The 24,233-nt window shown below is 52.6% G+C and overlaps 4 protein-coding genes across 4 annotated transcripts; 3 read left to right on the top strand and 1 right to left on the bottom strand.

Annotated features, from left to right (window-relative positions):
* The first annotated feature begins 1,488 nt into the window (after nucleotides 1-1,488).
* On the top strand, nucleotides 1,489-3,144 carry LOC146751238 (uncharacterized). The gene is made up of 2 exons (XM_085535144.1): nucleotides 1,489-2,841; nucleotides 2,883-3,144. Exons 1-2 carry the CDS (start codon nucleotides 1,891-1,893, stop codon nucleotides 2,994-2,996), a joined length of 1,065 nt encoding a protein of 354 aa, XP_085391270.1. The 5' UTR covers nucleotides 1,489-1,890; the 3' UTR covers nucleotides 2,997-3,144.
* MRPL49 (mitochondrial ribosomal protein L49) lies at nucleotides 2,888-8,670 on the bottom strand. The gene is given in 5 exon segments (XM_085535127.1): nucleotides 2,888-3,150; nucleotides 5,756-5,880; nucleotides 6,776-6,829; nucleotides 6,832-6,925; nucleotides 8,608-8,670. Coding segments are annotated over 5 exon segments (483 nt in total). The 3' UTR covers nucleotides 2,888-3,003.
* A 100-nt stretch (nucleotides 8,671-8,770) lies between these two features.
* FAU (FAU ubiquitin like and ribosomal protein S30 fusion) lies at nucleotides 8,771-13,872 on the top strand. Its single transcript, XM_085535145.1, has 6 exons — nucleotides 8,771-8,810; nucleotides 12,402-12,495; nucleotides 12,596-12,740; nucleotides 13,417-13,472; nucleotides 13,561-13,688; nucleotides 13,799-13,872. Exons 2-5 carry the CDS (start codon nucleotides 12,421-12,423, stop codon nucleotides 13,684-13,686), a joined length of 402 nt encoding a protein of 133 aa, XP_085391271.1. The 5' UTR covers nucleotides 8,771-8,810; nucleotides 12,402-12,420; the 3' UTR covers nucleotides 13,687-13,688; nucleotides 13,799-13,872.
* A 2,258-nt stretch (nucleotides 13,873-16,130) lies between these two features.
* On the top strand, nucleotides 16,131-23,508 carry BBS1 (Bardet-Biedl syndrome 1; the record flags this gene model as incomplete). The annotated part of the gene is made up of 6 exons (XM_085535126.1): nucleotides 16,131-16,455; nucleotides 16,715-16,782; nucleotides 17,876-17,910; nucleotides 19,698-19,785; nucleotides 22,735-22,781; nucleotides 23,470-23,508. Coding segments are annotated over exons 2-6 (254 nt in total), but the record flags the coding sequence as incomplete, so codon positions are not given.
* Between the last annotated feature and the right edge of the window lie 725 nt (nucleotides 23,509-24,233).

Below are 24,233 nucleotides of genomic sequence, written 5' to 3'. Positions count from 1 at the left end.
CATAAAACCCCATTTGGATCCCTTAAAACCCCATTTGGATCCCATAAAACCCCATTTGGATCCCATAAAACCCGATTTGGATCCCATAAAACCCCATTTGGATCCCATAAAACCCCATTTGGATCCATAAAACCCCATTTGGATCCCTTAAAACCCCATTTGGATCCCATAAAACCCCATTTGGATCCCATAAAACCCCATTTGGATCCCATAAAACCCCATTTGGATCCATAAAACCCCATTTGGATCCCTTAAAACCCCATTTGGATCCCATAAAACCCCATTTGGATCCCATAAAACCCCATTTGGATCCCATAAAACCCCATTTGGATCCATAAAACCCCATTTGGATCCATAAAACCCCATTTGGGTCCTTAAAACCCCATTTGGATCCCATAAAACCCCATTTGGATCCCTTAAAACCCCATTTGGATCCATAAAACCCCATTTGGATCCCTTAAAACCCCATTTGGATCCCATAAAACCCCATTTGGATCCCTTAAAACCCCATTTGGATCCCATAAAACCCCATTTGGATCCATAAAACCCCATTTGGATCCCATAAAACCCCATTTGGATCCCTTAAAACCCCATTGGGATCCTTAAAACCCCATTGGGATCCCATAAAACCCCATTGGGATCCCATAAAACCCCATTTGGATCCCATAAAACTTCATTTGGATCCCATAAAACCCCATTTGGATCCATAAAACCCCATTTGGATCCCATAAAACCCCATTTGGATCCATAAAACCCCATTTGGATCCCTTAAAACCCCATTTGGATCCCTTAAAACCCCATTTCGATCCCTTAAAACCTCATTTCGATCCCTTAAAACCCCATTTGGATCCCATAAAACCCCATTTCGATCCCTTAAAACCCCATTTGGATCCCTTAAAACCCCATTTGGATCCCATAAAACCCCATTTGGATCCCTTAAAACCCCATTTGGATCCCATAAAACCCCATTTCGATCCCTTAAAACCCCATTTGGATCCCATAAAACCCCATTTGGATCCCATAAAACCCCATTTGGATCCCATAAAACCCCATTTGGATCCCATAAAACCCCATTTGGATCCCATAAAACCCCATTTGGATCCCATAAAACCCCATTTGGATCCATAAAACCCCATTTGGATCCATAAAACCCCATTTGGATCCCATAAAACCCCATTTGGATCCTTAAAACCCCATTTGTATCCCTTAAAACCCCATTTGGATCCATAAAACCCCATTTGGATCCATAAAACCCCATTTGGATCCCTTAAAACCCCATTTGGATCCATAAAACCCCATTTGGATCCCTTAAAACCCCATTTGGATCCCATAAAACCCCATTTGGATCCCATAAAACCCCATTTGGATCCCTTAAAACCCCATTTGGATCCATTAAACCCCATTTGGATCCCATAAAACCCCATTTGGATCCCTTAAAACCCCATTTGGATCCATTAAACCCCATTTGGATCCCATAAAACCCCATTTGGATCCCTTAAAACCCCATTTGGATCCATTAAACCCCATTTGGATCCCATAAAACCCCATTTCGATCCCTTAAAACCCCATTTTGGCTCCTTTAAACCCCATCTGGGTCCCTTAAAAGCCCATTTGGATCCAATAAACCCCATTCAGATGCCATAAAACCCCATTTATTGCCCCCAGGCCCATTTTATTGCCCTCCAGGTCCATTTTATTGCCCCCAGATCCACTTTATTGCCCCCAGAGTCCATTTTATTGCCCCCCAAGTCCATTTCAGTGCTCTCCAAGTCCATTTTATTGCCCCCAGATCCACTTTATTGCCCCCCAGGTCCATTTCAGTGCCATTCATGTCCATTTTATTGCCCCCCAGATCCACTTTATGGCCACTGGGTCCATTTTTTTGCCCCCATGTTCACTTTATTGCCCCCCAGATCCACTTTATTGCCCCTGGGTCCATTTCAATACCCTCCAGATCTATTTTATTGCCCCCAGATCCACTTTATTGCCCCCAAAGTCCATTTCAATACCCTCCAGATCCACTTTATTGCCCCCGGGTCCATTTTATTGCCCCTGGGTCCATTTCAGGGCCCTTCAGAGCCATTTTCTTGCCCCCAGATCCACTTTATTGCCCCCAGAGTCCATTTTATTGCCCCTGGGTCCATTTTAGTGCCCTCCAGATCCACTTTATTGCCCCCCAGGTCCATTTCAGTGCCATTCAGGTCCATTTTATTGCCCCCCAGATCCACTTTATTGCCCCCAGAGTCCATTTTATTGCCCCCCAGGTCCATTTCAGTGCTCTCCAAGTCCATTTTATTGCCCCCAGATCCACTTTATTGCCCCTGGGTCCATTTCAATACCCTCCAGATCTATTTTATTGCCCCCAGATCCATTTTATTGCCCCTGGGTCCATTTCAATACTCTCCAGATCCATTTTCTTGCCCCTGGGTCCATTTCAATATCCTCCAGGCCCATTTTCTTGCCCCCCAGGTCCATTTTATTGCCCCTGGGTTCATTTCAATATCCTCCAGATCCACTTTATGGCCCCTGGGTCCATTTTATTGCCCCCATGTTCACTTTATTGCCCCCCAAGTCCATTTCAATATCCTCCAGGTCCATTTTAGTGCCCTCCAGATCCACTTTATTGCCCCCCAGGTCCATTTTATTGCCCCCAGATCCACTTTATTGCCCCCCAGGTCCATTTCAGTGCCATTCAGGTCCATTTTATTGCCCCCCAGATCCACTTTATGGCCCCTGGGTCCATTTTATTGCCCCCATGTTCACTTTATTGCCCCCCAAGTCCATTTCAATATCCTCCAGGTCCATTTTAGTGCCCTCCAGATCCACTTTATTGCCCCCCAGGTCCATTTTATTGCCCCCAGATCCACTTTATTGCCCCCCAGGTCCATTTCAGTGCCATTCAGGTCCATTTTATTGCCCCCCCATATCCATTTTATTGCCCCTGGGTCCATGTTCTTGCCCCCAGGTCCATGTTCTTGCCCCCCATGTCCCTTTAGCCCCCCATCAGAATCCCTTTAGCAGCAGCCATTCCCTCACCGGCCCATCCAGGTGCCCTTTAAGTCTCAGGGTTCCCGTCACCTCATTCACTTGAGTCAATGGCTCCTTCCCCACTCGCTGCCCCACAAACTCCTTCAGCTCCTTCTCCAGCGCCTGCAATGCCAAAAACACCTTAAATTGACCCAAAATGACCCAAATTTCCCCTTTTTCACCCATTCAACGCCGGTATCTGATCAAAAAACTCCATTATTAGTCCCCAAAAGACCCCAAATTCCTCCTTTTTCAGCTCTCCATCACCAGCATTTGACCCCAAATCCCCATTATTACCCCCAAATTCTTCTCATCTGATAAGAAAACACCCCAAATTGACCCAAAATGACCCAAATTCCCCTTTTTCACCCCTTCACCACTGGTATCTGATCAAAAATCCCCAATTTTCACCCCAAAAAGCCCCCAAATCCTCATTATTTCCCTCCCATGAACCAAAATTGCCCATTTTCACCCTAAAAAGCCCCCAAATTCCCCATTTTCACCCCCAAATCTCCATTGTTCCCCCCCCAATAGATCAAAAATGCCCATTTTCATCCACAAAAGCCCCCAAATCCCCCATTTTTACCCCAAAAAGTCCCAAAATCCCCATTATATCCCCCCAGTAGATCAAAAATGCCCATTTTCACCCCAAAAACTCCCAAATCCCCCATTTTCACCCCAAAAACTCCCAAATCCCCCATTTTCACCCCCAAGATCCCCATTATTTCCCCCCCATGGATCAAAAATGCCCATTTTCATCCCAAAAAGCCCCAAATCCCCATTATTTCCCCCCCCCCCATGGATGAAAAACGTCTATTTTCACCCCAAAAGAAAACATTTTTCCCCCAAATTCCCCATTTCTTACCCCCAAAACCCCCCAAATCTCCCATTTTTTGCCCCCAAATCCCCCATTTTCACCCCAAAAATCCCCATAATCCCCATTATTCCCCCCCCAGGTCCCACCCCCCCCAATTTCAGCCCCCAAAACCCCCATTTCCTCCCCAAAAATCCCCATAATCCCCATTATTTCCCCCCCCAATAGATCAAAAATGCCCATTTCCACCCTAAAAAGCCCCCAAATCCCCCATTTTTCACCCCAAAGAGCCCCAAAATCCCACATTTTCACCCCAAAATCCCCATTATTTCCCCCTCATGGATCAAAAATGCCCATTTTCACCCCCAAATTCCCCATATTCACCCCCAAAAAAGCCCCAAATCCCCCATTTTTCACCCCAAAAAGCCCCCAAATTCCCCATTTTCACCCCAAAAAAGCCCCCAAATCCCCTATTTCCACCCCAAAATGCCCTCAAATCCCCTATTTTCACCCCAAAAAAGCCCCCAAATCCCTTATAATTCACCCCCAAAAAGCCCCCAGATCCCCCATTTTCACCCCCAAATCCCTCATTTTCACCCCAAAGTTCCCCATTTCCCCCCAAAAAAGCCCCAAAACCCCCATTTTTAACCCAAAAAGCCCCCAAATTCCCCATTTTCACCCCCAAAAAGCCCCCAAATCCCCCATTTCCACCCCAAAATGCCCCCAAATCCCCTATTTTCACCCCAAAAAAGCCCCCAAATCCCTTATAATTCACCCCCAAAAAGCCCCCAGATCCCCCATTTTTCACCCCCATTTTCACCCCCAAATCCCTCATTTTCACCCCAAAGTCCCCCATTTCCCCCCCAAAAAGCCCCCAAACCCCCATTTTTAACCCAAAAAGCCCCCAAATCCTCCATTTTTAACCCAAAAAGCCCCATAATCCCCCATTTTCCCTCCCAAATCTCCCATTTTTTGCCCCCAAATCCCCCATTTTCACCCCAAAAATCCCCATTATTCCCCCCCCCCAGGTCCTACCCCCCCAATTTCAGCCCCCAAAACCCCCATTTTCACCCCAAAAATCCCCATAATCCCCATTATTCCCAAAAATTCCATGTTTTTCACCCCCAAAACCCCCCGCATCCCCAATTTTTTGCCCCCCAAAAGCCCCCAAATCCCCCATATTCACCCCCAAAAATCCCCATAATCCCCATTATTCCCCCCCCCATGGATCAAAAATACCCATTTTCACCCTAAAATCCCCCATTTTCACCCCCAAAAAGCCCCCAAATTCCCCATTTTAGTCCCAAAAAGCCCCAAAATCCCCATTATTTCCCCCCCATGCATCAATAATGCCCATTTCCCCCCCAAATCCCTCATTTTCGCCCCCAGAAACCCAATTTTTCCACAAAATTTCCCATTTTTCATCCCCCAAATTCCCCACTTTTCACCCCAAAAAGCCCCAAATCCTCCATTTTCAGCCCAAAAAGCCCCCAAATCCCCATTATTCCCTCCCAATAGATCAAAAATGCCCATTTCCACCCCAAAAAGCCCCATAATCCCCCATTTTTCACCCCAAAGAGCCCCAAAATCCCCCATTTTTCACCCCAAAAAGCCCCATAATCCCCCATTTTCACCCCAAAAATCCCCATTATTTCCCCCCCATGGATCAAAAATGCCCATTTTCACCCCAAAATCCCCCATATTCACCCCAAAAAAGCCCCCAAATCCCTTATTATTCACCCCCAAAAAGCCCCCAGATCCCCCATTTTTCACCCCCCAAAACCCCCATTTTTTACCCCAAAAAGCCCCCAAAACCCCCATTTTCACCCCCAAAATCCCCATTATTCCCCCCCCCCCCCAGGTCCCCCCCCTCCTATTTCAGCCCCAATTTGCCCAATTTCGCCCTTTTCTCACCCAAATATCCCCCCTGATGTGGCGCAGCTCCGTGATCCGGCGGTTCCCATTGGTCACCTTACGGTACAGGGGCAGGTTGTGCATCCGGGAACGGCCCACGTGGTAGGGCAGGGAGGGGGGGGGATCTATAACGAGGTCATTAATTAACTCGTTAATTAACTAATTAGCTTAATTAGCCCCCCACAGCCCATTCATTGCATCCCATACCCACAAATGGACTTTGGTTATAGGGGGATGGAACCATTGATAAGGGGCAGCCCATGTGATAGGGCAGGGAGGGGGGGGGGGGGGCCACTATAATGAGGTCATTAATTAGCTTATTAATTAGTTAATTACCTTGATTAACCCCTTTGAATATTCATAGCACCCCCTACCCTCAAATAGAGTCCCATTTTGGGGGGGTAATAAGCATTGATTGGGGGGTAGCCCATGTGATAGGGCAGGGAGGGGGGGGGCATTATAATGAGATCATTAGTTAGCTCATTAATTAGTTAACTACCTTAATTAATCCCTTTGAATATTCATAGCAACCCCTACCCACATATAGAGTCCCATTATGGGGGGAGTAACAAGCGTTGATTGGGGAGCAGCCCATGTGATAGGGCAGGGAGGGGGGGGGGATCTATAATGAGGTAATTAATTAGCTCATTAATTAGTTAATTACCTTAATTAACCCCTTTGAATATTCATAGCATCCCCTACCCCCATATAGAGACCCATTTTGGGGGGGGCAATAAACACTGATTGGGGAGCAGCCCATGTGGTAGGGCAGGGAGGGGGGGGGGGGCACTATAATGAGACCATTAATTAGCTTGTTAATTAGTTAATTACCTTAATTAACCCCTTTGAATATTCATAGCAACCCCTACCCACATATAGAGTCCCATTATGGGGGGGATAACAAGCATTAATTGGGGAGCACCCCAAGCCATAGAACAGAATGGGAGCAGTGGGTGCTATGGGGGGGGGGTGTTATTAATTAACTAGCTTGTTAATTATGCTAATTAGGTCCCAAATTACCTCGCGGGGGGGTCCATCCCGATGGGGTGGGGTAGGATTGGTGCTGGGGGGGGGTGGGATGCAGGCGGGGGGCAGCAGCCGCTCCACGTAATGGAAATCCTCAGTGCATTCAACCACAGCCGGGTATGGGGGGGGGTCCCCAGGGGGGGTCTGGGAATAAATGGGGGGGGGGGGGGGGACCCTCATATTAGGACCCCCAATATGCCCCATTTCCCCCTCAGCCCCCCCCAAATCCCCTTAGGACCCCCAATATGCCCCTTTCCCCCCTCAGGACCCCCATTTTCCCCCCCTTAGGACCCCCACTACCCCCCAAATCTCCCCCCTCAGGACCCCCCCCAAATCCCCTCAGGACCCCCAATACGCCCCTTTCCCCCCTCAGGACCCCCACTTTCCCCCCACAGAACCCCATTTTCCCCCCTCAGGACCCCCACTACTCCCCAAAATCCCCCCTCAGGACCCCCCAGATCCCCATAGAACCCCATTTTCACCCTCAGGACACCCCCAAATCCCCCCCTATCCCCTCAGGACCCCCATTTTCCCCCTTAGAACCTGCATTTCCCCCCTTATCCCCCCCAAATCCCCTTAGGACCCCCAATATGCTCCTTTTCCCCCTCAGGACCCCCCCAAATCCCCTTAGGACCCCCAATATGCCCCTTTTCCCCCTCAGGACCCCAATATCCCCCTTAACCCCCCCCCCCCCCCCCCCCAAATCCCCTTAGGACCCCCAATATGCCCCTTTCCCCCCTCAGGACCCCCATTTTCCCCCCCTTAGGACCCCCACTACCCCCCAAATCTCCCCCCTCAGGACCCCCATTGCCCCCCTCAGGACCCCCCCAAATCCCCTCAGGACCCCCAATACGCCCCTTTCCCCCCTCAGGACCCCCACTTTCCCTCCACAGAACCCCATTTTCCCCCCTCAGAACTCCCACTACCCCCCAAATCCCCCCTCAGGACCCCCCCAAATCCACATAGAACCCCATTTTCCCCCTCAGGACCCCCCCAAGTCCCCCCCTGTCCCCTCAGGACCCCCATTTTCCCCCTTAGAACCCCCATTTCCCCCCTCAACCCCCCCCAAATCCCCTTAGGACCCCCAATATGCCCCTTTCCCCCCTCAGGACCCCCATTTTCTGCCCTTAGGACCCCCACTACCCCCCAAATCTCCCCTCAGGGCCCCCCCAAATCCCCCCCTATCCCCACAGACCCCCATTTCCCCCCTCAGCCCCCCCCAAATCCTTTTAGGACCCCCACTGCCCCCCAAATCCCCCCTTAGGACCCCCAAATCCCCTCAGGACCCCCATTTTCCCCCTCAGGACCCCCAATATGCCCCTTTCCCCCCTCAGGACCCCCATTTTCCCCCCTCAGGACCCCCACTACTCCCCATATCCCCCCTCAGGACCCCCCCAAATCTCCATAGAACCCCATTATCCCCCTCAGGACCCCCCCAAATCCCCTCAGGACCCCCAATACGCCCCTTTCCCCCCTCAGGACCCCCACTTTCCTCCCACAGAACCCCATTTTCCCCCCTCAGGACCCCCACTACCCCCCAAATCCCCCCTCAGGACCCCCCCAAATCCCCATAGAACCCCATTATCCTCCTCAGGACCCCCCCAAATCTCCATAGAACCCCATTATCCCCCTCAGGACCCCCCCAAATCCCCTCAGGACCCCCATTTTCCCCCCTCAGCCCCCCCCAAATCCCCTTAGGACCCCCAATATGCCCCTTTCCCCCCTCAGGACCCCCATTTCCCCCCATAGACCCCCATTTTCCCCTTCAGGACCCCCACTTTCCCCTCATAGAACCCCATTTTCCCCCTCATCCCCCCCCCAATTACCTGCACCCCCCGGGCCCACATCACCCGCCCAAACTCCCACAGCTTTCTCCTCAGCGCCGCCATTTTGTTTCTCCTCCTTCTCACGTAGTCACGTCACCACGCACGCCTTGCGTCATCACGTCGTGCGTCACTTTCTCCCGCCCCGCGCATGCGCAGCACCGCCCTCTTCGGCCGCGCGTTGCGTTCAGTGAGGAAGCGCTGAGGTGCGGCTGCGGCCATTAGGGCCCATTTTGGGGTATTTTAATGGGATTTTGAGGGTAAAAACACCCAAAAGAGACGTAGGGGATATTGAGGAAGGGTTATGAGGCCTTAAAGGGGGATTTTATGTAGGAGGTGAGCGGTTTGGGTGACGTTTGCGGGGCTTGCGTTGGGTCTCTGAGGCCTAGTGGGGCCTATGAGGCCTGTAAGGGCCTTTAATGGGGCCTATGGGGTTTAAAGGGGCCTTTAATGGGGCCTATGGGGTTTAAAGGGGCCTTTAATGGGGCCTGTGGGGTTTTAAGGGGGCTTTAGTGGGGCCTATGGGGTTTAAGGGGCCTTTAATGGGGCCTGTGGGGTTTAAAGGGGCCTTTAATGGGGCCTATGGGGTTTAAAGGGGCCTTTAATGGGGCCTATGGGGTTTAAAGGGGCCTTTAATGGGGCCTATGGGGTTTAAAGGGGCCTTTAATGGGGCCTATGGGGTTTAAAGGGGCCTTTAATGGGGCCTGTGGGGTTTAAGGGGCTTTAATGGGGCCTATGGGGTTTTAAGGAGCCTTTAATGGGGCCTATGGGGTTTTAAGGGGCCTTTAATGGGGCCTATGGGGTTTTAAGGGGGCATTAATGGGGCCTATGAGGTTTTTAGGGGGCTTCGATGGGGTTCATGAGGCATTAAAGGGGCCTATGAGGTTTTAAGGGGGCTTTAAAGGGGTCTATGAGGTTTCTGTGGGGCATTATTGGGGCCTATGGGGTTTTAAGGGGCCTTTATTGGGGCCTATGAGGTTTATGGGATTTTTAGGGGGCTTTAATGGGGCCTATGGGGTTTTAAGGGGGCTTTAATGGGGCCTATGGAGTTTAAGGGGGCATTAATGGGGCCTATGGGGTTTTTAGGGGTCTTCAAAGGGGCCTGTGAGGTTTTAAGGGGGCTTTAAAGGGGTCTTTGGGGTTTTAAGGGGCCTTTAATCGGGCCTATGGGGTTTAAAGGGGCATTAATGGGGCCTGTGGGGTTTAAGGGGCTTTAATGGGGCCTATGGGGTTTTAAGGAGCCTTTAATGGGGCCTATGGGGTTTTAAGGGGCCTTTAATGGGGCCTATGGGGTTTTAAGGGGGCATTAATGGGGCCTATGGGGTTTAAAGGGGGCTTTAAAGAGGTGTATGAGGTTTCTGTGGGGCATTATTGGGGCCTATGGGGTTTTAAGGGGGCTTTAATGGGGCCTATGGGGTTTTAAGGGGGCTTTAATGGGGCCTATGGGGTTTTAAGGGGGCTTTAAAGGGGTCTATGGGGTTTTAAGGGGGCTTTAATGGGGCCTATGGAGTTTAAGGGGGCATTAATGGGGCCTATGGGGTTTTTAGGGGTCTTCAGAGGGGCCTGTGAGGTTTTTAGGGGGCTTTAAAGGGGTCTATGGGATTTTTAGGGGGCTTTAAAGGGGTCTTTGGGGTTTTAAGGGGGCATTAATGGGGCCTATGGGGTTTTAAGGGGCATTAATGGGGCCTATGGGGTTTTTAGGGGTCTTCAAAGGGGCCTGTGAGGTTTTAAGGGGGCTTTAAAGGGGGCTTTAAAGGGGTCTTTGGGGTTTTAAAGGGGCTTTAAAGGGGTCTATGGGGTTTTAAGGGGGCTTTAATGGGGCCTATGGGGTTTTAAGGGGGCTTTAAAGGGGTCTATGGGGTTTTTAGGGGTCTTCAAAGGGGCCTGTGAGGTTTTAAGGGGGCTTTAAAGGGGGCTTTAAAGGGGTCTTTGGGGTTATAAAGGGGCTTTAAAGGGGTCTATGGGGTTTTAAGGGGGCTTTAATGGGGCCTATGGAGTTTAAGGGGGCATTAATGGGGCATATGGGGTTTTAAGGGGGCATTAATGGGGCCTATGGGGTTTTAAGGGGGCATTAATGGTGCCTATGGGGTTTAAAGGGGGCTTTAAAGGGGTGTATGAGGTTTCTGTGGGGCATTATTGGGGCCTATGGGGTTTTAAGGGGGCATTAATGGGGCCTATGGGGTTTAAAGAGGGCTTTAATGGGGCCTATGGGGTTTTAAGGGGGCTTTAAAGGGGTCTATGGGATTTTTAGTGGGCATTAATAGGGCCTATGAGGTTTTTAGGGGTCTTTGATGGGGTTCATGAGGCATTAAAGGGGCCTATGAGGTTTTTAGTGGGCTTTAAAGGGGTCTATGGGGTTTAAAGGGGCTTTAATGGGCCCTATGGGGTTTTAAGGGGCCTTTAATGGGGCCTATGAGGTTTTTAGGGGGCTTTAAGGGGGCCTATGGTATTTTTGGGGGGATTTAATGGGGTCTATGGGATTTTAAGGGGGCTTTAAAGGGGCCCATATTTATGGACTGGGAGGTGGGGGGGGGGTGTCTGATTGAATTGGGGTTCAATTAGGGGCTGTGGAGGGGGATTTAGAGGGGGGGGTCCCTAGTTGGGGGGGGGTTGAAAGGAGTCATCCATGCCCCCCCCCCCATCCAGTTATCACATCTGCCCCATTAAAATGCCCTTTGTCCCCAGGGGCAAAGTCCCTTTAAAGCAGAAATTGAGGGGGGGGGGGGAAAGAAAAGCTCATGACAAATGTGAAACAACACAGGACCCCCCCCCCCCCCCCCCCAATCCAAAAAAGAAATAATACAAAGGATTGGGGCTTTTTTGGGGGGGTATTTGAAGGGGTTTATAGGGGATTTGGGGGACTTAAAAGGGGTCTGTGAGGTTTTGGGGGGGGGTTCTTTGAGGCCTTAGGGAAGATTTGGGGGGGGTTGAGGCATTTGGGGGACTTTAAGGGGTTTCTGAAGACTCTGTGGGGGTCTATGGGGCTTTAAGGGGGGTCTGTGAGGATTTAGGGGGGGTTCTTTGGGGCTTTTGGGGACCCCATGGGGGTCTGTGAGGTTTTGGGGGGGGTCTTTGGGGCTTTTGGGGACCCCATGAGGGTTTATGAGGATTTAGGGAGGGTCTATGGGGCTTTTGGAGACCCCATGGGGGTCTTTGAGGATTTAGGGGGGGTCTGTGGGGTATTGGGGACCCCATGGGGGTCTTTGAGGATTTAGGGGGGGTCTATGGGGCTTTTGGGGACCCCATGGGGGTCTATGAGGATTTAGGGGGGTCTATGGGGCTTTTGGGGACCCCATGGGGGTTTGTGAGGATTTAGGGGGGTCTGTGGGGCTTTTGGAGACCCCATGGGGGTCTGTGAGGATTTAGGGGGGGTCTATGGGGCTTTTAGGGACCCCATGGGGGTCTGAGGATTTAGGGGGGGGTCTGTGGGGTATTGGGGACCCCATGGGGGTCTGTGAGGATTTAGGGGGGGTCTGTGGGGCATTGGGGACCCCATGGGGGTCTGTGAGGATTTAGGGGGGGGTCTATGGGGCTATTGGGGACCCCATGGGGGTTTGTGAGGATTTAGGGGGGGTCTATGGGGCTTTTGGGGACCCCATTGGGGGGGTCTTCCCAGAATATTGGGAGAATGGATTCAGCCCATCACTCCTTTACTCCCACCCTCCATTTTGGGGGGGATATTTCCTCTTATTCCCCATTATTTTGGCTTCTTTGGGCTCTTGTGGGGGTCCCCCCTCAATTTGAGGGGGGGTCCCATCGCCCATCCCCCCCCCCCCCCCCCCTTTTTTTCCCCACAGCCCCCCCCAATTCCTCACCATGCAGCTCTTCATCCGCGCCCAAACCCTCCACACCATCGAGGTCTCCCCCTCCGAGACCATCGCCCAGATCAAGGTAAGACCCTTAAGGAGGGTACAGCGGGGTGGGGGGAGGGTCCTGAGCCCTTAATTAAACCCAGACCCCCCCCCTAAACGCAACCCCCCCCCCAATTTAGGGTCGTATTGCATCCCTGGAACCCATTGCTGTGGAGGACCAAGTGCTGCTCTATGGGGGGACCCCATTGGAGGATGAAGCCGTGCTGGAACTCAGCGGTGTACCCGAATTCTCTACTCTGGAAGTGGCTGCTCGACTCCTGGGGGGTATATTTGGGTCTGGGGGGGGCTCATTAGTGGGGTATCTTAATTAAATTAACGAGCAGGGTTAATTCAATGCCTGCTTTGAGGAGTTAGGGGGGTTTTGGGGGATCCCATAGAGGTCTAGGGGGGATGTGGGGAGGGTTCTAGGGGTCTTTGGGGGGCTCCATGGGGGTCTTGGGGGGGGGGGGGGGGATGCTCTGTGGGGGTCTTTGGTCTGGGGGGCTTATGGGGGGCTTCTTTGGGGGTCTTTGAGGATTTAGGGGGGGGTTTATGGGGCTTTTGGGGACCCCATAGAGGTCTAGGGGGGATGTGGGGAGAGTTCTATGGGACTTTTGTGGGGTCTGGAAGGTTTTGGGGGGTCCCTGGTGGGCTCTAGGGGACTTTGGGGGGGCTCCATGGGGGTCTTGGGACTTCTGGGGGTCTGGAGGGTTTTGGGGGGTCCCTGGTAGACTCTGGGGGGCTCCATGGGGGTCTTGGGGGGGGATGCTCTGTGGGGGGCGTAAGAGGGGGGTGTTCTATGGGTCTTTGAGTATTTTGGGGGGTTTATGTGTCTTTTAGGATCCCCATAGAGGTCTAGGGGGGATGTGGGGAGAGTTCTATGGGACTTTTGTGGGGTCTGGAGGGTTTTTGGGGGGGGGTCTTTGGTGGGCAGGTTGAACTCAATGCTCGCTTGTTATAGGGAAGGTTCACGGCTCGCTCGCCCGCGCTGGTAAAGTGAGGGGACAAACCCCAAAGGTGAGAGATCTATAGGGTTCTTTTATGGGTATAGGGGGGTTGAGTGTGCCCCACTGATGCCCCCCACCCCATAAATCCCCCCCCTAAGGTGGCCAAGCAAGAGAAGAAGAAGAAGAAGACGGGCCGTGCCAAGCGCCGCATGCAGTACAACCGGCGCTTCGTCAACGTGGTGCCCACCTTCGGCAAGAAGAAAGGACCCAACGCCAACTCCTAAAGGCAATTACGCAGCCCCCCACCCCATGGGGGGGGTCTTTGGGGGGTTGTTTAATAGTTTTGGGGTGGAAAGGTTGGGTTTTTTAACCTTAAACTTGTTGGATTTGGTGTAGGAGGATCGAGAACCTACAGAAGGGTCGTAATGTGGAGTTCCTAAAGGCAATAAATGGATCCCATGCTGGTAGAATTGAGGTGGTTTTGGGGTTATTGAGGTTTTGGGGGATCTTTGGGGGTTGTGGGTCTTCATTTTGGGGTCCGAGGTGTCAGTTTTGAACCCAAATCCCTCTTTTTTGGCCCAAAACAGCGTTGGAGGACCTAGAACCTCTCAAAGGCTTTTGAGTCCCAAAGGCAATAAATGGATCCCATGGTGGCAGAATTGGGGTGTTTTTGGGGTATCTTGGCACAATTGGGGTGTTTTTGGGGTTTTTGGGGTTGTGGGTCTTCATTTTGGGATCCAAAGTGTCACTTTTGAACCCAAATCCCTCTTTTTTGGCCCAAAACAGCGTTGGAGGACCTAGAACCTCTCAAAGGATCTTAACATCGAGTCCCAAAGGCAATAAATGGAGCCCATTTATGGCACAAATTGGGGTGGTTTTGGGGTTTTTGGGGTTGTGGGTCTTCATTTTGGGATCCAAAGTGTCACTTTTGAACCCAAATCCCTCTTTTTTTGGCCTAAAACACCGTTGGAGGACCTAGAACCTACAGAAGGATTGAATGTTGAGTCTCAGGGGCAATAAATGGGGCCCCGTTTATGGCACAAATTGGGTGTTTTTGGGGTTTTTTGAGGTTTTGGGGGGTCTTTGGGGGTTGTGGGTCTTCATTTTGGGGTCCAAGATGTCAATTTTGAACCCAAATCCCTCTTTTTTTGGCCCAAAACAGCGTTGGAGGACCTAGAACCTCTCAAAGGCTCTTGAGTCCCAAAGGCAATAAATGGAGCCCATGGTGGCCAAATTGGGGTGTTTTTGGGTTTATGGGGTTTGTGGGTCTTCGTTTTGGGGTCCAGAGTTTCACTTTTGAACCCAAATCCCTCTTTTTTAGCCCAGAAACATCATTGTATGACCTAGAACCTCTAGAAGGGTCATAAAATGGCGTCCCAAAGGCAATAAATGGAGCCCATTTAATGCAGAATTGGGGTATTTTTGGGGTTATCTGGGTATAAATGGCACTTGTAGGCCTTCATTCTGTGGTCCACCCCCATTTTAGGGCACGGTGCCCCATTTTGAGGTTAAAAATCTCCTTTTTGGGTCCAAACTCTTCAATTTTCACAGCTTGGAGCACATCATACCCAAATCATCACATTTTTGGCCCAAAAACCTCATTTTTTCCACTCAAATTCTCACTTCCAGGCCTCACAGCCGCATTTCTGCCTTCAAATTCACTTTTTTCGGCTCAAATCCCGATCGAAAAAGGTTAAAAATCGCTATTTTACCGACCCCAAATCTTAATGCTGTGAGGAACGGCCGGAAATAGCCGAGCGCTGCCGGAAATACCCGAGCGCTGCCGGAAGTAGCCGAGCACTCCCGGAAATACCCGAGCATTACCGGAAGTGCTCGAGCTCTGCGGCAGTTACGAGCGCTGCCGGAAGTAGCCGAGTGCTGCCGGAAGTAGCCGAGCGCTGCCGGAAGTAGCCGAGCGCTGCCGGAAGTAGCCGAGCGCTGCCGGAAGTAGCCGAGTGCTGCCGGAAGTAGCCGAGTGCTGCCGGAAGTAGCCGAGCGCTGCCGGAAGTAGCCGAGCGCTGCCGGAAGTAGCCGAGCGCTGCCGGAAGTAGCCGAGTGCTGCCGGAAGTACCCGTTCTCAACGGCGGAACTTGCCGAAGAGTTCCGAAGCTTCGGAGCCATCTTGGGAGCACTTCGAGACCCCCAAAAGCCTTTAGGAGCCTCCCAGAACCCCATAGAGACCCCAAAAACCCCATAGAAACCCCCATAAACCCATAGAGACCCCGAAAACCCCATTAAGACCTCTAAAAACCCCATTAAGACCCAAAAAACCCCATAGAGACCCCCAAAATACCCATAGAGAACCCATAAAACTCCATAGAGACCCCCAAAACCCCATAGAGACCCCTAAAAACCCCATAGAGACCCCTAAAAAACCCTATTAACACCCCAAAAAACCCCATAGAGACCCCAAAAACCCCATAGAGACACCTAAAGAACCCCATTAAGACCCCCCAAAACCCCATAGAGACCCCAAAAAACCCCATAGAGACCAAAAAAATCCCATAGAGACCCCCATAAACCCCATAGAGAACCCATAAAACTCCATAGACCCCCAAAATCCCCATTAAGACCCCCAAAAAAACCCATAGAGACCCTAAAAACCCCATTAAGACCCCAAAAAGCCCCATAGAGACCCCCAAAAACCTCTTAGAGACCCCCCAAATCCCCATTAAGACCCCAAAAAGCCCCATAGAGACCCCAAAAACCTCTTAGAGACCCCCCAAATCCCCATTAAGACCCCAAAAAACCCCATAGAGACCTCCAAAAAACCCCATAGAAACCCCATAAAACCCCATTAAGACCCCAAAAACCCCATTAAGACCCCAAATTCCCCATTAAGACCCCCAAAACCCCATAGAGACCCCATAAAACCCCATAGAGACCCATAAAATCCCATAGAGATCTTGTGGACCGCCCCCCCCCCCCCGCAGGCTTTTCCCCTTTCACTAGGCCTCACGGTGCTAAGCAACCGCCCAGGCTCCATTTCCGGCCCTACTTCCGGTCGCGTCGCTCCGGCAACCCAAGATGGCGGCGGTGTTGGAGGAGGAGAGGTTCGAAGGGTCCAATTAAAAGGGGGGGGGCACAATGTAGGGGGGGGGGGATCGATGGGGAGGGGGCAAATATGGGGGGAAGACCCTAAAATGGGGGGGGAGAGTGGGGGGGGGGATTAGAATGGGACGGGGGGTTGCCAACATGGCGGGGGGGAACCAAAGAGATGCGGAACTAATGAGGGAGAGCAATGAAAGCGACGGAGCTCTGAGCTGATGGACCTACTTCCGGTTTCTTCCACTTCCGGTTTCCGGCTTTCAGTTCCTCTCTATGGTTGGCGGCGCATGATGACGTCATGTCCGGCCTGTGCACGTTCAGCACGTGTATGGGTGAGCGCGGGGCATGATGGGAACGCGCCCCATAAGTGACCCATAGAACCCCATAAGTGCTCTATAGAACCCCATAGGGCCCCATAAGTGACCATTAGAACCCCATAGCGCCCCATAAGTGACCCATAGCGCCCCATAAGTGACCTATAGAACCCCATAGCGCCCCATAAGTGCCCTATAGTGCCCCATAAGTGCCCTATAGAACCCCATAGCGCCCCATAACTGACCTATAGAACCCCATAAGTGACCTATTGCACCCCATAGCACCCCATATTGCCCCATATCACCCCATAGTGCCCCATAAGTGCCCCATAGGGCCCCGTAAGTGACCTATAGAACCCCATAGGTCCCCATAAGTGCCCCCATATCACCCCATAGTGGCCCCATAAGTGCCCCATATCACCCCATACCACCCCATAGTGCCCCCATAGCGCCCCATAAGTGCCCCATATCACCCCATAGTGGCCCCATATCACCCCATAGCGCCCCATAAGTGCCCCATATCACCCCATAGTGGCCCCATATCACCCCATAGCGCCCCATAAGTGCCCCATAGAACCCCATAGTGCCCCATATCACCCCATAGTGGCCCCATATCACCCCATAGCGCCCCATAAGTGCCCCATAGAACCCCATAGTGCCCCATATCACCCCATAGTGGCCCCATATCACCCCATAGCGCCCCATAAGTGCCCCATAGAACCCCATAGTGCCCCATATCACCCCATAGTGGCCCCATATCACCCCATAGCGCCCCATAAGTGCCCCATAGAACCCCATAGTGCCCCATATCACCTCATAGCAGCCCCATAAGTGCCCCATAGCACCCCATAGTGCCCCATATCACCCCATAGCAGCCCCATAAGTGCCCCATAGCACCCCATAGGGCCCCATATCACCCCATAGCGGCCCCATAAGTGCCCCATAGCACCCCATAGGGCCCCATATCACCCCATAGCACCCCATAAGTGCCCCATAGCACCCCATAGGGCCCCATATCACCCCATAGCACCCCATAAGTGCCCCATATCACCCCATAGGGCCCTATATCACCCCATAGCGGCCCCATAAGTGCCCCCTCTCTGCCCCACAGCCCTGGCGGACCTTCATGGCGACGGGGACCACAAGGTTTGGGGCCATTTGGGGTTTATCTCCTTTTGGGGGGGGGGGTATATGGGGTATTTGAGGGGGGGGTCTATAGGGGGGTTAATTGGGGGTCTATGGGGGGGTTAATTGGGGGGCTGGAATTTATATGGGGGGGGTTGGGGGTATTTGGGGGGGGTCTATGGGGGGTTAATGGGGAGCTGGGTTTTATGTGGGGGGGTATATGGGGTATTTGGGGGGGGTCTATGGGGGGGTTAATGGGGGGGGGGGTTGAGCCATAGAGCCCAACCTCCCCCCCCCCCTAAATCCTTCACTCTTTTCTTTCTCTCCTTTTCTTCCTTCCCCCCCATTATAACCCCCCATTATAATAACCCCCCCATTATAACCCCATTATAACCCTATTATACCCCCCCATTATAACCCCCCCCATTATAACCCCCCCCATTATAACCCCCCCCATTATAACCCCATTATATCCCCCCCCATTATAACCCCCCCATTATTATGACCCCCCCATTATAACCCCATTATATCCCCCCCCATTATAACCCCCCCATTATTATGACCCCCCCATTATAACCCCATTATAAACCCCCCCATTATAACCCCCCCCATATTACCCCATTATCCCCCCCCATTTATTATGACCCCCCCATTATAACCCCCCCATTATAACCCTATTATACCCCCCCCTTATAAAACCCCCCCATATTACCCCATTATCCCCCCCCATTATTATGACCCCCCCATTATAACCCCCCCCCATTATCACCCTCCCATTATAACCCCCCAAATAACCCCATTATAACTCCCCCCCATTATAACCCCCCATTATAAACCCCCCATTATGACCCCCCCATTATAACCCTCCCCATATAACCCCATATAACCCCATATCCCCCCCTATAACCCCCTATAACCCCCTATAACCCCATATCCCCCCATATAACCCCATATAACCCCATTATAACCCCATATCCCCCCATATCCCCCCATATAACCCCATATAACCCATATAACCCCATATAACCCCATATCCCCCCAATATCCCCCCATATAACCCCATATCCCCCCATATAACCCCTTATCCCCCCATATAACCCCATTATAACCCCATATATCCCATATAACCCCATGTAAACCCATTATAACCCTATATCCCCCATATCCCCCCATATAACCCCATTATACCCCCATATAACCCCATATCCCCCCATATAACCCCATATCCCCCCATATAACCCCATATCCCCCATATAACCCCATATAAACCCATATAACCCCATATCCCCCCATATAACCCCATATCCCCCCATATAACCCCATATCCCCCCATATAACCCCTTATCCCCCCATTATAACCCCATATAACCCCATATATCCCATATAACCCCATATAACCCCATATCCCCCCATATAACCCCATATAACCCCATATAACCCCATATAACCCCATATCCCCCCATATAACCCCATTATAACCCCATATAACCCCATATAACCCCATTACCCCCCCCCATTATAACCCCCCCCCTATATTATAACCCCCCCCCAGCTGATCGTCGGTCTCCCCTCCCTCTCCCCGGGGGGGGGCCCTCACCTGGCTGTTCTCTCTGGCTCTTCCCCCCCCCGCCGCCACCCCCTCCCCGCCCCCCCCTCGGCATTAGGGGTTTTCTATGGGGGTCTCTCTTTTAGCGGGGGGGGGGCGGTTCCTCTTTTACCCCCGGGGGGGGTCCATTATCATCCCCATCCGCCCCCCCCCCCCTGGCGGTGTTGGTGGTGGCCGCGGGGGGGGCGCTGTTCGTCTATAGGAACTTAAGGCCGTTCTATAAGTTCACGTTGCCCCCCCCCGGACCAACCAATGAGGTGGAGGAGGATCTGTGGGCGCAGGCCGACAAGGTGGGGGGGGGGGGGGGATTTAATTGGGGGGGGGGTCTTAAAATGGGGGGGGGTCTTAAAAGGGGGGAGGGGGGGTTAAAATGGGGGGGGGTCTTAAAATGGGGGGGGGGGGCTTAAAATGGGGGGGGTCTTAAAAGGGGGGAGGGGGGGTTAAAATGGGGGGGGGTCTTAAAATGGGGGGGGGGGCTTAAAAGGGGGAGGGGGGTTAAATTGGTGGGGGGGTCTTAAAATGGGGGGGGTCTTAAATTGGGGGGAGGGGGAGTTAAAATGGGGGGGGTCTTAAAATGGGGGGGGGTCTTAAAATGGGGGGGGGTCTTAAAATGGGGGGGGTCTTAAAAGGGGGGGGGGGGGGGGTTAAAATGGTGGGGGGGGTCTTAAAATGGGGGGGGGGCCTTAAAATGGGGGAGGTCTTAAAAGGGGGGAGGGGGAGTTAAAATGGGGGGGGTCTTAAAATGGGGGGGGGTCTTAAATTGGGGGGGGTAAATTGGGGGGGGCTTAAATGGGGGGGGTCTTAAATTGGGGGGGTAAATTGGGGGGGGTCTTAAATTGCGGGGGGGTAAATAGGGGGGGGTCTTAAATTGGGGGGGCATAAATTAGGTGGGGGGGCTTTAATTGGTGGGGGTCTTAAATTGGGGGGGGGTCTTAAATGGGGGGGGGTCTTAAAAGGGGGGGGTAAATGGGGGGGGGGCTTAAATGGGGGGGGTAAATAGGGGGGGTTAATTGGGGGGGCTTAAATGGGGGGGGTCTTAAATTGGGGGGGGTAATTGGGGGGGGTCTTAAAATGGGGGGGGTTTAATTGGGGGGGGGTAAATTGGGGGGGTCTTAAAAGGGGGGGGTAAATAGGGGGGGGGTCTTAAATTGGGGGGGGGCATAAATTAGGTGGGGGGGCTTTCATTGGGGGGGGTCTTAAATTGGGGGGGGTCTTAAAATGGGGGGGATAAATAGGGGGGGGTCTTAAAATGGGGGGGTTTAATTGGGGGGGGTCTTAAAAGGGGGGGGTCTTAAATTGGGGGGGGCATAAATTAGGTGGGGGGGCTTTAATTGGTGGGGGTCTTAAATTGGGGGGGGGTCTTAAAATGGGGGGGGTAAATAGGGGGGGGTTAATTGGGGGGCTTAAATGGGGGGGGTCTTAAAAGGGGGGGGTAAATGGGGGGGGGCTTAAATGGGGGGGGGTCTTAAATTGGGGAGGGGTAAATTGGGGGGGTCTTAAAAGGGGGGGTAAATAGGGGGGGGTCTTAAATTGGGGGGGCATAAATTAGGTGGGGGGGCTTTCATTGGGGGGGTCTTAAATTGGGGGGGATCTTAAAATGGGGGGGTAAATAGGGGGGGGTTAATTGGGGGGGCTTAAATGGGGGGGGTCTTAATTGGGGGGGGTAATCTGGGGGGGTCTTAAAATGGGGGGGGTTTAATTGGGGGGGGGAAAATTGGGGGGGGTCTTAAAAGGGGGGGTAAATAGGGGGGGGGTCTTAAATTAGGGGGGGCATAAATTAGGTGGGGGGCTTTAATTGGTGGGGGTCTTAAATTAGGTGGGGGGGGTCTTAAATTAGGTGGGGGGGGGGTCTTAAAATGGGGGGGGTCTTAAATCTGGGGGGTGGGTGTTACATTGGGGGGGGTTTAATTGGGGGGGGGTCTTAAAATGGGGGGGGGGTCTTAAAAGGGGGGAGGGGGGGTTAAAATGGTGGGGGGGGTCTTAAAATGGGGGGGGTCTTAAAAGGGCGGGGGGGATTAAATGGGGGGGGCTTAAATTGGGGGGGGTCTTAATTAGGTGGGGGGGGGTCTTAAATTAGGTGGGGGGGGGGTCTTAAAGGGGGGAGGGGGGGTTAAAATGGTGGGGGGGGTCTTAAAATGGGGGGGGTCTTAAAAGGGCGGGGGGGATTAAATGGGGGGGGGCTTAAATTGGGGGGGGGTCTTAAATTAGGTGTGGGGGGGTCTTAAATTAGGTGGGGGGGGTCTTAAAATGGGGGGGTCTTAAAAGGGGGGAGGGGGGGTTAAAATGGTGGGGGGGGTCTTAAATTGGGGGGGGGTCTTAAATTAGGTGGGGGGGTCTTAAATTAGGTGGGGGGGTCTTAAATTAGGTGGGGGGGGGTCTTAAAATGGGGGGGGGTCTTAAAAGGGGGGAGGGGGGGTTAAATTGGGGGGGGGTCTTAAATTAGGTGGGGGGGTTAAATTGGGGGGGGTCTTAAATTAGGTGGGGGGGTTAAATTGGGGGGGGGCTTAAATTATGGGGGGGGGCCTTAAAATTGGGAAGGGGGATTAAATGGGGGGTTTTAAATGGGGGGGGTTAATTATGGGGGGGGGTTTAAATGGGGGGGGTTAAAAATGGGGGGGGCTTAAATTATGGGGGGGATTAAATTGAGAGGGGGCTTAAAAGGGGTGGGTTAATATGGGGGGTAATAAGGGGGGGGGGCATTAATAAAGGGGGGGTATTAATAGGGGGGGTAATAATGGGGGGGGCATTAATATGGGGGGTTAATAATCCAGGGGGGGTTATTAGGGGGGTAATAAGGGGGGGGGGGCATTAATGGGGGGGCAATAATAAAGGGGGGGTATTAATATGGGGGGGTAATAATGGGGTGGCATTAATATGGGGGGGCAATAATAAGGGGGGGGGCATTAATGGGGGGGCATTAATAAAGGGGGGGTATTAATATGGGGGGGTAATAATGGGGGGGGGGCAATAATGGGGGGGTTAATAATCCAGGGGGGGTTATTAGGGGGGTAATAAGGGGGGGGTGGGCATTAATAAAGGGGGGGTATTAATATGGGGGGTAATAATGGGGGGGGCATTAATATGGGGGGGCAATAATAAAGGGGGGTTATTGGGGGGGTAATGGGGGGGGCGTTAATGGGGGGCATTAATAAAGGGGGGGGTATTAATATGGGGGGGTAATAATGGGGGGGGGGCATTAATATGGGGGGGGCCCGATGTAATGTTTTGCCCCCCCCCAGGATGAGGTGAACCCACTGATGCTGAGGGAGATGCTGGAGGGCATCAGGTGGGGGGGGGCAGTTTTTGGGGGGGGGGGTCCCTATTTAATTAAGGGGGGTCCCTATTAAGGGGGGGGTCCCCATTTATTTAAGAGGGGGTCCTTATTAAGGGGGGGGTCCCTATTTAATTAAGGGGGGGTCCCTATTTATTTAAGGGGGTCCCTATTTAATTAAGGGGGGGTCCCTATTTATTTAAGGGGGTCTCTATTTATTTAAGGGGGGGTCCCCATTTATTTAAGGGGGGGTCCCTATTAAGGGGGGGGTCCCTATTTAATTAAGGGGGGTCCCCATTTAATTAAGGGGGGGTCCCCATTTATTTAAGGGGGGGGTCCCTATTAAGGGGGGGGTCCCTATTTAATTAAGGGGGGTCCCTATTTATTTCAGAGGGGGTCCCTATTTAATTAAGGGGGTGTCCCTATTTATTTAAGGGGGGGTCCCTATTTATTTAGGGGGGGTCCCTATTTAATTAAGGGGGGTCCCTATTTATTTAAGGGGGGGGTCCCTATTTAATTAAGGGGGGGGCATTGATTGGGTTGGGGGGGGTCCCTATTTAAGGGGGGGTCTCCCTTTTTCTGGGGGGTGGGGTCAGGATCTCTTTAATTTGGGGGGGGTCCCTATTAGTTTTGGGTTTGAGGGGGGGGGCTATTTGAATTGGGGGGGGGGTCCCTAACAGTGTCCCCCCCCCCCCCCCCCCAGAGATAAGAGTGATGTGCCACTGACCCCGAGATCACAGTGGTGAGTGGGGGGGGGGTTATTGGGGGGGGGGGGGCTTATGGGGTGGGGGGGCTTTATAGGGCGGGGGGGGCTTATGGGGGGGGGCTTTAATGGGGGGTTCATATGGGGTAGGGGGGTGTTATGGGGTGGGGGGGCTTTATAGGGCGGGGGGGGCTTATGGGGGGGGCTTTAATGGGGGGTTCATATGGGGTAGGGGGGTGTTATGGGGTGGGGGGGCTTTATAGGGTGGGGGGCTTATGGGGGGGCTTTAATGGGGGGTTCTTATGGGGTAGGGGGGTGTTATGGGGTGGGGGGGCTTTATAGGGTGGGGGGGCTTATGGGGTGGGGGGTGTTTATTGGGGGGCTTTGTGGGGTGGGGGTCTTTATAGGGTGGTGGGGCTTATAGGGGGGGGCTTTATGGGGGTGGTTTATGGGGTGGGGGGGGCTTATAGGGGGGGTTTATGGGTGGGGGGGCTCAATGGGGGGTTCTTATGGGGCAGGGGGGGCTTATGGTGGGGGCTCTATAGGGTGGGGGGGCTTTATTGGGGGGGTTTATGGGGTGTAGAGGAGCTTTATGGGGGTGGTTTATGGGGTGGGGGGTTTATGGGGGGCTTTATGGGGTGGGGGGGCTCAATGGGGGGTTCTTATGGGGCAGGGAGGGCTTATGGTGGGGGCTTATAGGGTGGGGGGGGCTTTATGGGGGGGTTCTTAAGGGATGGGGGGGGCTTTATGGTGGGGGCACTATA

Source organism: Coturnix japonica, unplaced genomic scaffold, assembly GCF_054131305.1.
Source record: "Coturnix japonica strain WE unplaced genomic scaffold, WE-NBRP24 Scf109, whole genome shotgun sequence".
NCBI lineage: Eukaryota > Metazoa > Chordata > Aves > Galliformes > Phasianidae > Coturnix > Coturnix japonica.
This window is presented reverse-complemented; position numbering and strand designations above follow the sequence as displayed.